At 34.6% G+C, this 16,389-nt stretch overlaps 1 protein-coding gene across 3 annotated transcripts in view; it reads right to left on the bottom strand.

Annotated features, from left to right (window-relative positions):
* Window positions 1-4,483: 4,483 nt before the first annotated feature.
* LOC125675537 (heavy metal-binding protein HIP-like) overlaps window positions 4,484-16,389 on the bottom strand; it is a 28,194-nt gene continuing 16,288 nt past the window's right edge. Inside the window, exons 3-5 of one of the 3 annotated variants that reach the window (XM_056160178.1) lie at window positions 13,251-13,404; window positions 5,067-5,230; window positions 4,484-4,916 (exon numbers count right to left, since the gene is read on the bottom strand). In XM_056160178.1, coding sequence (XP_056016153.1) covers window positions 4,525-4,916; window positions 5,067-5,230; window positions 13,251-13,315 — 621 coding nt within the window. In that variant the 5' untranslated portion in view covers window positions 13,316-13,404 and the 3' untranslated portion in view covers window positions 4,484-4,524. Of the gene's footprint in view, window positions 4,917-5,066; window positions 5,231-8,719; window positions 8,960-13,250; window positions 13,819-16,389 lie in introns of those variants that run through there. The other 2 variants (XM_056160179.1, XM_056160180.1) reach the window with 2 other exon arrangements.

A 16,389-nucleotide genomic window follows, 5' to 3' on the forward strand; every position in this document is an offset into this window, starting at 1 on the left:
GTAAATTAGCTATAGTTATAAAGAAACTATTATATACAAAACACATGCCAGCTATTTCAAGGTGAAATTCTTTATATATGTTATGGATAATAGATACATGATCTATAGTAGGGCAATATCGTGTGATATTACAATCATTCACTGACGTCACTACATCGCAACTGTAACACCTTAAAGCTGAAAAAGACACTTGTAAAAAGAATATTTGATGTGATGGATGTTCTTGGATTTCGTGGGTCAGTCTTACTCACGAATTTACGTGTCATCGAACATTTTTTGAAAAACAAGTAGAGTTATCTCCCCTAGTGATATCGTATCGCTTAATCACGAAACTACGTTCCCACGAATCAGCAAAATGTTGTTTACCCACGAACATTGACCTCTACGAATTAAAGTGATTCCACAGTAATGAATAAAATTAGTTTGAATATAAACGAAATATACTGTAGCATGACTTTACACATTTTATGAAAGATTATGATATTTTCAATTCACTAATTTTCTTGTAATTTGAAAATAACCAAGTCAATAAACAACTTATCTACTGTGTTAAATGGCTCATCTGCCAAATCTAGATATTAAAAATTAAGTTCTCATTTTCATTTTCTTTCCTAGTGCTTACGTACGACATTTCTTGCATGTTCTTGGACAGGGTTTGGAATAACACGGGTCATCGCACATCTCCATTCTCCTGTAGAACCCAGTACAGACTCGTGTGTCTACATCCTCACATACTGACTGGGCAAAGACACGTAAAGTGGAGCAGAGCAACAGGCCTTAAAATGGAAGAATAAACGTAGTCTGTCTGCGTATTTGAAATATTCATGTACAATCACTTTAAACGGTTAAATTCAACAGAATACAAACGTTTATATGCATGTGTAATATACAACAAAGACAACCAGTTTGACATCTTAATTTTCAATGATTAAGACAGAATTCCGTTGTTCTATTTGAGATACATGTACAGTGGATATGTTTCAGAAAGGTCTGCTTTCGAAATAAAATATTGTTATCAACACATAAATGATGGATATTGATAGCGAAAAAAAAGTTACAAAATAGCAAACGCTGCTTAAAAAACCCCCCAATATTCCAAATAATGAACATAATTCCTAATAGAAATGGGTTAAGGAAGACAAACCTAGCAATGGAATAATATACAAAATGCAGATTCATAACATATTCCACAAAAACATACAATTCCTACCGCCTTAAAATGCTTTGCACATTTTGCACATAATTATACATGCACATCTACAATATGAATGGAGTCTTTACAAACAAAATCACAAATAATTACCTAATATAATTCCAAACATCGTAAGCTGATATTCCATTTTATCGATGGAACTGGATTACATATTCATAAATAAATAAGATTACATGACCTGTTCTTATCACTTGATCTACTTTTGATTGAGGTGGGACATCATCATTGACATTTACCTGATTTCTCTAGATTTCTCTTACCGGTACATCACGTCTTATGAAATGTTGTACTTTTTGATTGACAGTTCCTCTTATAATACTTTCATGCAACTGGCGATACTCAGAACAACACTGGGACACATTTAATGAGCATTTCGCAGTTATTTTTTGCGATTCTTCTGTTTCTTGCGTTGTACACATATTCCGACCCCTAGGCTCTGTGTTATAGTTGTAAGTTCTTATTAGATAACGCCGGGGAGAATGTGGAGGTAAAAGACTGAGCCTCAAGTGAAATCAAGTCGCTGAATATCGTATATCGGGAAATTTTGGCGCGCAGGGAATAATAATTTTTTTCGCGTTTTGAAGTATGGCGGCAAAATATTGTATAAACGGGTTTTCAGTCATGTGATGTAAGTTATTCATGGGCAGATACTTTCAGCCAATGATATTGCTTGTGGTACAGAGTGTTTGATTCATTCGTCACTACTCGGCTGATTCTGTATCCACAAATAAACTCTTCTTTCTGGTTACGGAAAATGACGAGCGTGATCAGATTGTGTTCAATTTTTGTGTGTTTCAAGTGGTAATTTTCGAGCAGTAAACTCACGTTTTTGCTTTGTTAAGGACGCTGAGCATGAAATACGTGCAGAACTGCAGCACAGTAAATTTTACTGGACAGAGACCTTCAACAAAGTATTTGTATTGAAATTTAAAACGCTTTAACAACGTCTCAAAGTACCACGACGACTGAAATGAAATGAAAAAACTTTCTTTATCGTGAGTGAAGTTGGTCGTTTCACGCCCTCAACGAAACGTAAGCGGAAAATCAGTTAAATAAAACTGAATATACTATTGGGGACATGCACATGTTAAAAAAACGTGGAAAAGAAGAACATGTTATTATTAATCATAATGATAAGTTCATTGTTAAGCTACAGGGGACAGGAACTAGCTTAACCAGGAACATAAATACCCGGGTAACGGTGAAAAATAACCAAAGGTATTAATATCATAAACTTAGACACAAACTTATCAAACTGCCTGATTCCTCTGAGGTAGGAGGGGGGTAGTTCAGGAGTACGAAGTCGATCCACTTGCTAACGACTCGAAATACGAGAAACGAATATTCAAGGTGCGAAACAGGGCCGAATACAGTGCGAAAGCAGAGAAAGGAAATCGGAAAGAAAATACCATGTCCGTTTTGACTTTTATAAGTCAAAACACACTCCAAACTCCGTACAGCGTCAATATTAAAGAAAATATTAAAGACTAGACTTTTGACATCATAGACAGTTACTTGTTCAACAATGACATCATAGACAGTTACTTGTTCAACAAAAATGAATTTAGTGATCAGTCATCCAAACAATTACTTCATTATGGTACCTTCACACTCACGGATTTTTCTTACGAATCCTTACGTAATCCACAAATACGAAAAAGTACACGGATTGTTATGATTTAGATACTTTAAAGAGCTGTTTAAGAACGTTTTAAGAGTATTCAATTAAGAGTATTTACAGGCTATTTACGGTTTATTACGAGTTCTTGCGATGCATTTACGGCACACATTTAGGATTTGTTCCGAGTGAACACGGATAAATACGAGCAATGTACAACATTTTACGAGCTTTTTAGGGATTGTTACGAGTATATTACGGAAATTTACGATTTAGCTTAGCTTTTACGTGTAAATCACGACCTGTTAACGTGTTGATAATGTGCTGTTACGATTGTATACGTTTTTGACTCAAAAGTGTTCGCAATGGGCTTTGTATCATAATTCGACAACTGACATTATTTTAACAGCATGTATGTATATTGTATGCAAGATGTGTAACTTCTTTGATGTCTTTATAACAACTGAAAGAAACTGTCAGATTTTGCGTGTTATACCTTTCCTTAATCGTAAAGTTTAAGTATGTACTCGTAAAGTTATCGTGTCTATACGTAAAGTGCTCGTAATGAATCTGAACAATCCGTAAAGCGATGGTAACCCGAAGTGAATGAAATCGTAAATATCACTTAGGCATTCGTGATAATCCATACACAATTCGTAAACTATCCGTAACATATCGTAAACTAACCGGAAAGATTCGTAAAAAACATTTTACGAGTGTTTTACGGATTCTTACGAGCAGTTTACGTGTTCTTGCGACCAGTTTAGGATACTTACGGATTATTTCAAGTTATTTATGGAAAATGAAATCCGTGGATAATCGTTGTTTTTTTTTTACATGTCAAAAAATGTGCCCCTACTTTCACGGATCCTTACGAGTGTATGCGAGTTGTGACGAGTTATTAACGGATATCGACGAGTGATTTACGAATGCTTGCGATTGACTACGAGTCGGAGATCTGTAAGGACTAGTAAGAAAAAGCCATGAGAGTGAAGGTGGTATTACACACGACACTGATTCTACGCACAAGTACTCAGAAGTTGAAGTAAAAATATGCTGGAATTCCTCATTGACAATATCTTCGCAGTCTTTGGTGATATGATCTTCCAACAGTCTGTTGGACTTCCCATGGGCACGAATTGTGCTTCCTTGTTAGCAGACCCCTTTTAAAATAATCTTATGAAGCGAGTTTATTCAAATGCTTCTACATGAGAAGGAAAAATAACTTGTCGTGGCCTTCAACTCGACATTTGGATATATCGACGACGCTTTATCTATTAACAATTACATTTTCTTAGCATGTAAATCCTGTTCTAGATGTTGTGATTTATAAAGCGTTACAATATCTGTTCTACATATTGCTATCTAAGACTTTAAGATATACTCAGTTATATTTTCAATAAAATGTACCGGTGACTTTAATATTTTCATGACAGTGGTAGTCCAGGAAATTTTGAAATGGGAATTGCGACGCAAATATGTACCTTTCTGCCCCCAACGAAGCGGGGTCGCGACCTCAAAATGGCAAAAAATGACTTGTTAAAAATTATTCCACCATAGAGAGATGTAACCCCCGTAACCCCGCTCTAGATCCGCCTAGGCATTGATCGATGTATAGTCCTTTCTATGATGTATGAATTCAAATATAAGACAAAATATTTGATTGCTTTATTTTTCTCAAGCAATTTAATATCTACAATTGAAACCCGGAGAATGACGACCAGTTATTGTATGCATATTTCCCATCCCCACCATATGTCCTTATCCAGACCTTGTCCTTCTTCTTCATTCTAATCACGGCTGTTGTGGAGGAAGACTCGTACTGGGAACTGCCATCTTTACCGTTAACATAACTATAGCCAACTATATTTCCATTAATGACAATTTCTGTGTTAAAACGTGATCCAGGCTTCGTCAAAATAGTCCATGTGAAGGAGTAGATGCCATCTGTTGGTGCTGTGAATATCCCTGTTTTACCGTTATAGGCGGATCCAGAGTTTAGAGTTACTTTCCCAAATACAACCACAGCATGTTTACCAAGATTTTGTAGATTGGAGGACATTCGTGCATGGAAAGCTATGGCTCCTGTTTATAAACAGAGTTAGCAATGTGTGAAACATTAAGATTCATACAATGGCTCAAAGTAAAAGTATTCATTGAGTTATAGCACTTATTTTAATCAGGAATTCAAACAAACAAATTCTGAAATACAGGTATGTATAATTACAGGTATACCATGGTTTCTTCCTTTACAACTTTTTGTTTCGTATCCCATTCCTCGACAGACGGTGTTGTACTTGTTGTATTTACTGATGAAGTCCTGTGTGGTTTCTTTTGCATACAGTTCAGTCAATATACCCATTAAGACCAATGTCACCCTCAGCATAAGCATGGAAACCCTATAGTTATAATATATACCCTTATCATAATTTTCTTAAATAAGTTTTTGATACATGCAGTATATACCTGTTTGACACATCTACAATATACAATTATGGAGCACCCTCGGGTGATAACCCTTTTGAAACCTGATAATTTGTTATGTTTTCCTGCTAAACAGTCCCTAATTGTATATTGTCTCCCATCACGTGACCAATAAGTGCAAAATTCATCTACTTTTTCCTTAAAACGCATCTATAATTTGTGCATGAAAAAAGATGAAGAAAACGAACAGTGGTCAACGAAAAGGTAAAACATTATGAAGTGATCAATCGCATAAATCCTATATAAAGAAAACATAATTAAGATTAGGGCAAACATGGAGTCTTTGATACAGGAGAGATGTAAACTCCTAAAGCATACAGAATTAAGAGTGGGAAAACACGGGTATATACACTTCGAGGTGAGATCAGGTGCCCAGGAGGAGGAAATAAACACTTTCAAGAGTCATATAAACCCCCTGTGTATGGAGTTGATATTTTCGTGAGAATAGGGCTTGGTGGAATATCTACTGGATCCTTTTTTGGGAAGTTTCGAATCCGATACAAGTACGGTTAGTTAAATTCATTCTTTCCATTAACTGGAATAGCAGATGTGATTGAAACAGAAACATGATTTTTAAGAATGTCTGCTTATGAAAAGGAACTTTAAGTAAAAGTTTGTAACCAAATGCGGTGTCAAAACCAAGTTCTTCTAAAATACAGTTGTAATAATGATCCTTACAAAGACAATGTAGTTACAAGCTTTGTCAACTGGGTCCACTTTATATTCCTGTTTACAAAACACAGAATGATAGATGGTACACAGTTTTGTTTGAAAGGCACATTGACATGAGTTTTGATCAATGATACTTGAGAGGTGTCTGTTGCAGAAATAAAAAGCCTTCATGAATAAGTGGATAAAAAATATTTGTTTCACATGATACACTTTGTATTTACATTGAACCCGCCTCCCAAATTCGTGTTTGTAAACACGGTGTGTCTAATCTAGAGTGAGACGAATGCATGCACAGTTCATATGCTTGTCAATAGCCACAAATTCATGTGCGGAGGTGAGGACATCAAGATTTCTAAAACTTATGTGAAAGTCATTCAACATTTCTATATAGGGTAACGATTAATCAATTTAGGGAACAAGCGCAAAGAATAAAACTGAAAATTTTCGTTGTAATAGGTTTTACGCCAAAGCTGTCAACTTTGTCTCCATGCTGATAGTTGAATCACGTGATATGTAAACCTACCGTGTTTTGTTTTTATAAAAAAAGAGTTTACATGTCTCCAATAATTTATGCGTTAGTCTTTGAACTTTAGGTTTGTTGGTATGTTTTACGTGTATCAGTCACTATCATACTATCAATTAGATATCTAAATATATTTCTTTTTCACCAACATCCCATCCATACCCCTTTTAACTTATGTAAAACGTATACGGTACCAATTTTGATGCACCAGATGCGCATTTCGACAAATAATGTCTCTTCAGCGATGCTCAATCGAAATGTTTGAAATCCAAAATAACTATGAAGTTTTGGAGCTAAATATAGCCAAAAACAGCGTGCCAAACAAGTGGAGCCAAATTCGTCCAAGGATAAGAGCTATGCACGAGGGAGATAATCCTTAATTTTGAAATGAATTTCTAAATGTTATAACAGCAATTAAATATACATCCGTATTTTCAAGCTAGTAACGAAGTACTAAGCTACTGGGCTTTAGAGACCCGTGGGGACTAATAGTCCACCAGCAGAGACCTCGATCCAGGGGTCATAATGTAAAACGTATACGGTACCAATTTTGATGAACCAGATGCGCATTTCGACAAATAATGTCTCTTCAGTGATGCTCAACCGAAATGTTTGAAATCCAAAATAACTTATCTAATACACTATTGTGATACTCCTTCCGTGTTCTTTATCCATCGTGTCGAAACGAAGTGTCAACGTATTTTTCTTTATATTTAGCGCTTCACCTTGCATATCACGTCATCGATCAAATGAATTGATGACAGGTTTTTGAAAAAGAAATATACTATGCAGCAAATCAGCAATTTCAGCACAACGTCAGGTTTACAAAAAGGATTAGCAACTCCGCTGATTTAATAGCAACCAAGTAGTGTACAGTGTAGTAATAAATATATATGTTGGACAGCGATATTCCTGCCTATTGTTTTACACTTTACACCGTAGATATATACAGGAGATGAATGTATGCTGTTTAACATGACATTTTTGTAGTCCCATTTATATATTCCTGAAGATCCATTAAAATGTAACAGTAGTCAAGTGATCGGTAATTGTTTGTTTGATATTCGTAGGATTGGTTAACTATATATCGTTAACCGATTGGTGACTGTATTATCTGCCATAATACTATCCATCTCATTGTGATCCAGCCTCATCCTCCAACACCTCCCAAATGTACCAACATAGTGAAGTTGAAGTGTGTTGTAGTAACATACATATGCTCCGTATGGGACGTATGGGTTGTCCCATGGTTTAAAAATAAATAAATGTAAATAAATAAGGACCATCGTGTACCAACACGTCTGATGACTGCGGTACTGTCTTTTGATGGCTGGACACATACATGTGGTCGTATGTCATAAATCATAATGAAATAAAGAAGTAACTTATATTTATAAAAAATAAATAAAAATTAAAAAATTTAATAATATGAATTATATTTTTTATTTATATAATAATTTTAATAATATTTTTTTTAATTTATTCAATAAAATAAATAAAAAAAAATTATAATAAGTAAATTAAAATTGAATAATTATAAATTATATTTTTTATTTATATAATAATTTTAATAATAATTTTTATTTAATTTATTCAATAAGTAAATTAAAATTTAAAAAATATAATAAGTAAATATAAAATTAAATATTTAAAATATTTTTTTTTATTTATTTGGATTCTAATAGAAGGTAATAATTAGTAATCACACGAGTCTCCGTCCTTCATCCAAATAAATCAAGATACACCGAAATAAATATACCATAATTATTACATAATTAGTAATATTAGTAACAGGTAATAGTAATAGGGATGTAGGTATGTATATACATGTGAAATAACTAAAATATATACAGAAAAGAATTAGGGTAGGGTCACCAAAGAAAATTTTGATAATATTTATGGAATATTGTTTACGTAAAGTATCAGCCCGAAAAATTCACACAGTTATGTCTTGAATTGGTTGCTGCATAGCAGCTGGTGATATACGCAGAAACAGCTCGTTGAAGGATTTAATAGTCTCACAATGTTTTCCTACCCATCAATTGTATGATGTCGATCATATATGTAAGTAGAGTTACCTCCCATTGCATGTGATATCTCAACAAAATCAATATTCTACTGGAGAAATTTGAAATTTTGGCTTTTTCCATTAAGCAACTTATTACACATATAGGAAACGACCATAGAAAATAGCTTTTGCGATACTTACATGTTGGACAGCAAAATCCCTGCCAATTGTCTTACAATATACACTGTAGCTATATACAGGAGATGACTGTATGCTGTTTAACATGGCATTTTTGTAGTCCCATTTATATATTCCTGAAGATCCATTAAAATGTAACAGTAGTCAAGTGATCGGTAATTGAATGCAACATGTGATGTACATACACAGTTGATGATCTCACGCAAACAGGAAATTAAACTGGCAGATGTAGGTATAAAGGATATCTACAATTTTTTATCGTCTTTTCCCTTTCTCCATGACTAAATTACATGCTGCAGTCTAAACTGCCACGTTTCAGGGATATGATTATAGAAAGCTCCATCGTGAGGTATTTGAACAGTTTGTATGAAGATTCATTGTATTATGTTTATTTGGAAATTGATTACTCGAGGATACGAAAAACATAAAACTTTCAAATCTTAAACGACATACATGTATCGCATGTTGCGACACTTATTTATTTATTTATTTTTTATCATTTATCTATTCATAATTGTTTGGGGCCAAAAATACCTTTAAATGCGTTTTAAATGAAATATTTTGCGTAGTTGTTTAGTTTGAAAAAGATGAAATTCCAATCTTGCGATATGCATATTTACTTTCGATATTTTACGCGCCATTATGTGTAACATCATAGGTTGGAACACAGCTGTTAGCCGTTTTACAAACGGATTAGATTTAATTAATAAACAAGCCAATTAGCACATTAACGGCTTATACATAATATTGCATTGGTGTTTTGTGCCGCTTATGGGTGTACTAGCTGTCCAAAGAAGGAGTGTGGACAGAGTCCCCCATTTTTGGAAGGTATGGGGTGTTTGATCTTTTTGTAATCAAAATCAATTTTATATTATACATAAAATTCATTTCTGTCTTAACAAAATCATTTTTGTCTTACGTGTAAAAAATATGCTATACATACTTGTTTTATGATAACTTCACTGTAATGACACAGATACATTTTGTTATAAAAATTATCAGTAGTATATGTGAGGGAATATACGCGCATCAAGCATCAATAATCAATGATCAGAGGTATCAATTGACATGTTAATTAAAGATCAAATAAAAGAGGTGATTAACAGGGGACATAATTTAATTTGATATTTGCTTTGTGTTACTTGAACTTGAGCTTTCAACACGCTTTAGGAGTTGGTACTTATTATAGATATAATTCAATTTATTAAATGTGATGGTTTTCTGTGACAGTCACATCAAGTGTCATGAATCGCTAAAAGATGTGAATCAAAACAGATACGAGTTAAAGAAACATCATCTTAATGAATGCAATTAACGAATCTAATTAAAGATCAAACAAAAGAGGAGATTAGTGAGGGATGAATTTTTATTTAATTCAATATTTGCTTTGCGTTCCTTGAACTCGAGCTTTCAACACGTTTTAGGAGTTGGTATGTATTATAAATATGATTGAATTCATTAAATGTGATGTACCTGTCATTCACGTTATCTATCTTATTGAACATGGATGAACTCCATCAGAGCCGAATACAGGATTATTTCATCTAAAATCAGATTTTATTATTATCAATTCTATTACTCTATTAACGCGGAACCAACACGTTGCAGTTCCAGTGTGAATTACTCTGAGCTCAGTCATTGCAGCGAGAAATACACAATCGTTACATAAGAAAATATGAATACTTATATGCATTTTCTTAATACATTTGTACTATTGGTAATTAAGGAGAATAAAGAGTTGATTGATTGTATTAATGTATGTTGCCTTGCTACTTCCGTGTAATTATCAATGAAAATACAACGATTTTCAGAATAAATTGTTACATGCTTACAAGTCCCGTTGTCCATAGCAACCTGTCTTCTGACAATGGATTCCCTCTTTCGCATACGAGTGTTTGACAGATCCGTGTTACAACACTTGCCGTTTAAGGTGGCCCTCCTCTCTGGTACATCCCGTCCTATGACTACTAGGGAGGAATCGTACCCAAACACTTTCTACACACCTGGAAGTGTATACACCATGATTGTTTAACCGTTGTTCATTTAGAGGGGGGGGGGGGGTTGAAAATTGGATAATAGCAGTAACTTTTATCTTATGATAATTGAAAATATCCGTTAATTTTACGTCAATGGGCGGGTCCGGAATTTTTTAAAGGATGGGGTGAGGCATAAGTGTGAAGTTTTGCCGTCTCCAAAAGGGGGAATCGCAAAATGACAATTTCTGTAAAACATGTTCCACCGAAAGATGGGATAGCTACCCCCTCCCCTGCCATCCCTCTCTAGACCCGCCAGTGACGTTTAATAATGACTTACATCGGTAGTGGCACATCCAAGTTTGTACACGACAGAGAAATCGGCTCCGTAGCATTCAGACAAAACATATTTCTTCAGATATAAAACTGTCTATAATGCATTTATGTAAAACATTTTGTGTAGATCACCTGGAATACAGATTTCTATTTTTAGAAATAGACACAGAGGATAAGTAAGCCTACTTTAATTCAAGGTCATGCGCAACGTTTCTGACATTTTTGTTTTGTTTTGGTTTATACGAATTGTGTGGTTTCCGAAAAAGGTTTCGATTTCATAGTGTAGTGATATCATCATACTTCGTAAGTCATTCTGGTTAGGGCAGTGGTTGAATCACCTAACTACATACATATGGAGTAATGCCAGAATACCGGGTTCGATCCCCGATTGTTCCCCTTTGTTTACTATACTGAGTAATATCCATATATACAACTTATTGTAATACATAAGATCTGATATTATATTTTTGACTTGCCACAATCAGGAAGTATCAAAATATGCCAACTCTAAAACAAACCTGGTAATACATCCAATTTACTTGGATAGAATCAAGATAGAATGCAAGTGAATTGTACCCGAAATGTCACCAAAAAAAAAATAATCTTAAAATAAATTTAAAAAAAAATCATATATCATTGAGAAAAGTTGCATATGTCTTTAAAATACACATGTACTAAAATAACCCAACCCAACCCCAAAATTGTATGTAACACAGAGCTGCATATATATATATATATATATATATATATATATATATATAAAAGAATTTTTCACTCATATTGAGACGTCACCAGTTGTAGGTGAATTAGAACTATAGATCTGACATGTATCCTTAACGCTTACGGACTTTACAGTGGAAGTTCTTTAACGTGCCATAGCCTGCCGCGACACCTCCACTCATATCCGAAAGGCCCATGATTCTCACTTCTAAATGCCGATCATTTCACTACCAATGTTTCGGTCTCGCTTCTGACGCGGCCATGGCGCGAGTGGGACTCGAATTCACGACCTGCTGTAGGCTATGCCTGTCCACATCTTCCGCAAAATGACCATACGGGGATCAAATATATTCTACATATCTACCAGCCACGGGGATCAAATATATTCTACATGCAAGGTGAAGATAACGAACAGTGATCAATCTCATAACTCCTACAAGCAATACAAAATAGATAGTTGGGCAAACACGGACCCCTGGACACACCAAAGGTGGGATCAGGTGCCTAGGAGGAGTAAGCATCCCCTGTTGACCGGTCACACCCGCCGTGAGCCCCATATCCTGATCAGGTAAACGGAGTTATCCGCAGTCAAAATCAGTGTGCCAAGAACATATCTACGAGCCACGGGGATCTACTATATTCTACATATCTATCGACCACGGGGATCTAATATATTTTTCACATCTACCAGCAACGGGTTTACGATGATTAAAAATCTAATATCACTTTCAGCTAAAGAAAATCGTAGAGGACAACGAAGTTCTTAATTTGAATAGTGTAAAAATATATACCAACCGTCGCTTGGCTTTAAGGAAAGGTAGTTACGACAAGGCCGCGGGCCTGGGCAGTCAACGCGTAAACTAGGCTATAGTTATAAAGAAACTGGTATATAGAATTTCGCTATTTCAAGGTGAAATTTTTCATACATGTTATGGACAATACATACATGATCTACATTGTATAGTTGGGCAATATCGTGTGATATTACAATCATTCACTGACGTCACACCATCGCAACTGTAACACCTTAAAGCTGAAAAATACAGCGGAAAAAGAATGGTTTATGTTATATTGTGGAATAATCATTGTTCGTGGGTGATGGATGTTCGTGGATTTCGTGGGTCAGTCTTACCCACGAATTTACGTGTCATCGAACATTTTTTTTAAACCAAGTACATTTAATTATCTCCCCTAGTGACATCGTATCGCTTACCTACGAAATTACGTTCCCACGAACCAGCAAACTTTTGCTTACCGACGAACATTGACCTCCACGAATTAATTCCACAGTAATGATTAAAATTAGTTTGAATAGAAACGAAATATACTGTAGCATGACTTTACACATTTTATGAAAGATTATGATATTTTCAATTCGCTAATTTTCGTGTAAACTAAGAAATAACCAAGTCAATAAACAACTTCTCTAGTGTGTTAGAGCTCATCTGCCAAATCTAGAAATTAAAAATTAAGTTCTCATTTTCATTTTCTTTCCTATTGCTTACGAAAGACATTTCTTGCATGTTCTTCGACAGAGTTTGGAATAACACGGGTCATCGCACATCTCCATTGTCCTGTAGAACCCAGTGCAGACTTGTGTGTTTACATCCTCACATACTGACTGGGCAAACACACGTACACTTGAGCAGAGCAATACACCTTAAAATGGAAGAATGAAGATAGTCTGTTTGCGTATTTGAAATATTCATGTACAATCACTTTAAACGGTTAAATTCAACAGAATACAAACGTTTATATGAAGGTGTAATATACAACAAAGAAAACCAGTTTGACATCTTAATTTTCATTGATTAAGACAGAATTCCGTCGTTCTATTTGAGATACATGTACAGTGGCTATGTTTCAGAAAGGTCTGCTTTCGAAATAAAATATTGTTATCAACACATAAATGATAGATATTGATAGCAAAAAAGTATTACAAAATAGCAAGCGATGCTTTAAAAAAACCCAATATTATATTCCAAATAAAGAACATTATTTCAAATAGAAATTAGTTAAGGAAGACAAACCTAGCAATGGAATAATATACAAAATGCAGATTCATAACATATTCCACAGAAACATACCAGTCCTACTGCCTTAAAATGCTTTGCACATTTTGCACATAATTATACATGCACATCTACAATATGAATGAAGTCTATACAAAACATTGTAAGCTGATCTTCTTCTATTTTATCGATGAAATTGGATTACATATATACATAAATAAATAAGATGACATGACCTGTTCTTATCACTTGATCTACTTTTGAATGAGGTGGGGCAACATCAGTGATATTTACCTGATTTCTGTTACATCACATCTTATATACAATGGTCTACTTTCTGACTGACAGTTCCTCTACTAATACTTTCATGCAACTGTCAATACCTAGAACAACACTGGGACACATTTAATGAGCATTTCGCAGTTATTCTTTGCGATTCTTCTGTTTCTTGTGTTGTACACATATTCCGACCCCTAGGCTCTGTGTTATAGTCGTAAGTTCTTATTAGATAACGCCGGGGAGAATGTCGAGGTAAAAGACTGATCCTCAAGTGAAATCAAGTCGTCGAATACCGTATATCGGAAAATTTTGGCGCGCAGGGAATGTTTTCCGCGTTTTGAAGTATAGCGGAAAAATATTGTACAAACGGGTTTTCAGTCATGTGATGTAAGTTATTCATGGACAGATACTTTCAGCCAATAAAATTGCTTGTGGTACAGAGTGTTTGATTCATTCGTAACTATTCGGCTATTTCTGTAACCGCAAATAAACTCTTCTTTCTTGTTACGGAAAATGACGACCGTGATTGTGTTCGATTATTGTGGGTCTCAAGTAGTAATTTTCTAGCCGCCTTTCGAGCAGTAAACTCACGTTTTTACTTTGTTACGGACTCTGGTCATAAAATACGCGCAGATCTGAAGCACGAAAATTTTACTGGACAGAGACCTTCAACGAAGTATTCGTATTGAAGTTCAAAATGCTTTAACAACGTCTTAAAGTACCATGATGACTGAAATGAAATAAAAAAAACCTCTATCGTGAGTGAAGTTGGTCGTTTCACGCCCTCAACAAAAAGCAAGCGGAAAATCAGTTCAATAAAACTGAATATACTATCGGGGACATGCACAAGTAAAAAAAAATATCTTGGAAATGATTGATTGATTGAATATTGTTTTACGTCCCTCTCGAGAATATTCCACTCATTAAGTCGCCTCTTACGACAAGCAAGGGGGTACTGAGGACCTATTCTAACCCGGATCCCCACGGGAATCGTGGAAATGAAATTATTAATAAGCATAATGATAAGGTCATTGTTAAGCTACAGGAGGCAGAGACTAGCTTAACCAGGAAAATATAAGTAACGACGACATTGATGCGTGTCGATGAAAAATAACGAAAGGTGTTAATGATATCATAAACACAGAAATAAAGTGTTTTCTACTGCTTTCGTATATTAACTGATAAACAGGACAAATTACAAAGGCTCAACGAATATATCTACTACGGAGATGCGCTGTACAAAGCACACCCGCTCGCCTTGAGAGTTCGCGGGTGAGAGAGAAAATAGCACGTGCGATATCGGACGACTCTGAGCCCGACCGGAAATCCTAAGATCCATCCCCCCCCCCAAAAAAAAAATCACTACACCTCCCCCACCCCCATTTTGAGGAGGAATGTCTTAATTCCGAAAAAAATTAACCCGTGGCACTGTAACTTACAATAGATACATACAATCTCACAAATAAATGAATGAATTACACCAATGACTTACAGTTAATAAATTATCGTACATGAGTTTAGTCATACATATTCCTTGCCAACACATACCTGTTTTGTCAAATCTCCTCTCAGGTGTGAAAATTGCATGATATAGTGTTTTGTAATGCATTTTCTTTAATTTTAATTATAATGAGAAGTAACCCTATTAATGATTACGAGTATAAATAATGATTTATTAATCTGTATATTTATTTTTAATAAAAAAGTATAGTTGTTTTCTCAAATGATCATTGTACACATTTAAATGACGGTTTTAAGGAGTTTAATTCATATCTGTAAAAATGCAAGGGATGCTACTGTAAGCTAAAATAAGTGGCGGATCCAATGGAATGTGCACACACAATTTTCAATAGAAAATGGAGGACAAGAATATATAAATGGAATTTATGAACATTTTCATAGTATAATATTACCCCTTCATTTTTTTAAAAATCAAGACATCCAAACCTGTGATATAGATCTACCATAGTATAATAATTATTGTACCAGTATTACACGTACATGTACCAGGGTTAATGTACTAGTGCATTTTAGTTTAAAACATATTGTGTTTATATTTCTACCAAGCCATTTATTATTGAATGTGAAGAGAGCAATGCCTTAATTGAAGGTCTAAGTTATTTATTATTATTTATTCTTAAAAAATATTAGTATCCCAATTTTTTACGACACTCATTTAAAGTTCTACACTATTACATGTACATGACTTTATCATTATTCCTAATGAAACAAAATCAAATGATTTACATCCAGTGTTTTTCACACCAAATTTAGAAGCAACAAATATGCCTTACTGATTTGGAAAAATTATCAACTTATTTTGATATTAGGAATCTTTTAATATTGAACTCTT

Source organism: Ostrea edulis, chromosome 3, assembly GCF_947568905.1.
Source record: "Ostrea edulis chromosome 3, xbOstEdul1.1, whole genome shotgun sequence".
NCBI lineage: Eukaryota > Metazoa > Mollusca > Bivalvia > Ostreida > Ostreidae > Ostrea > Ostrea edulis.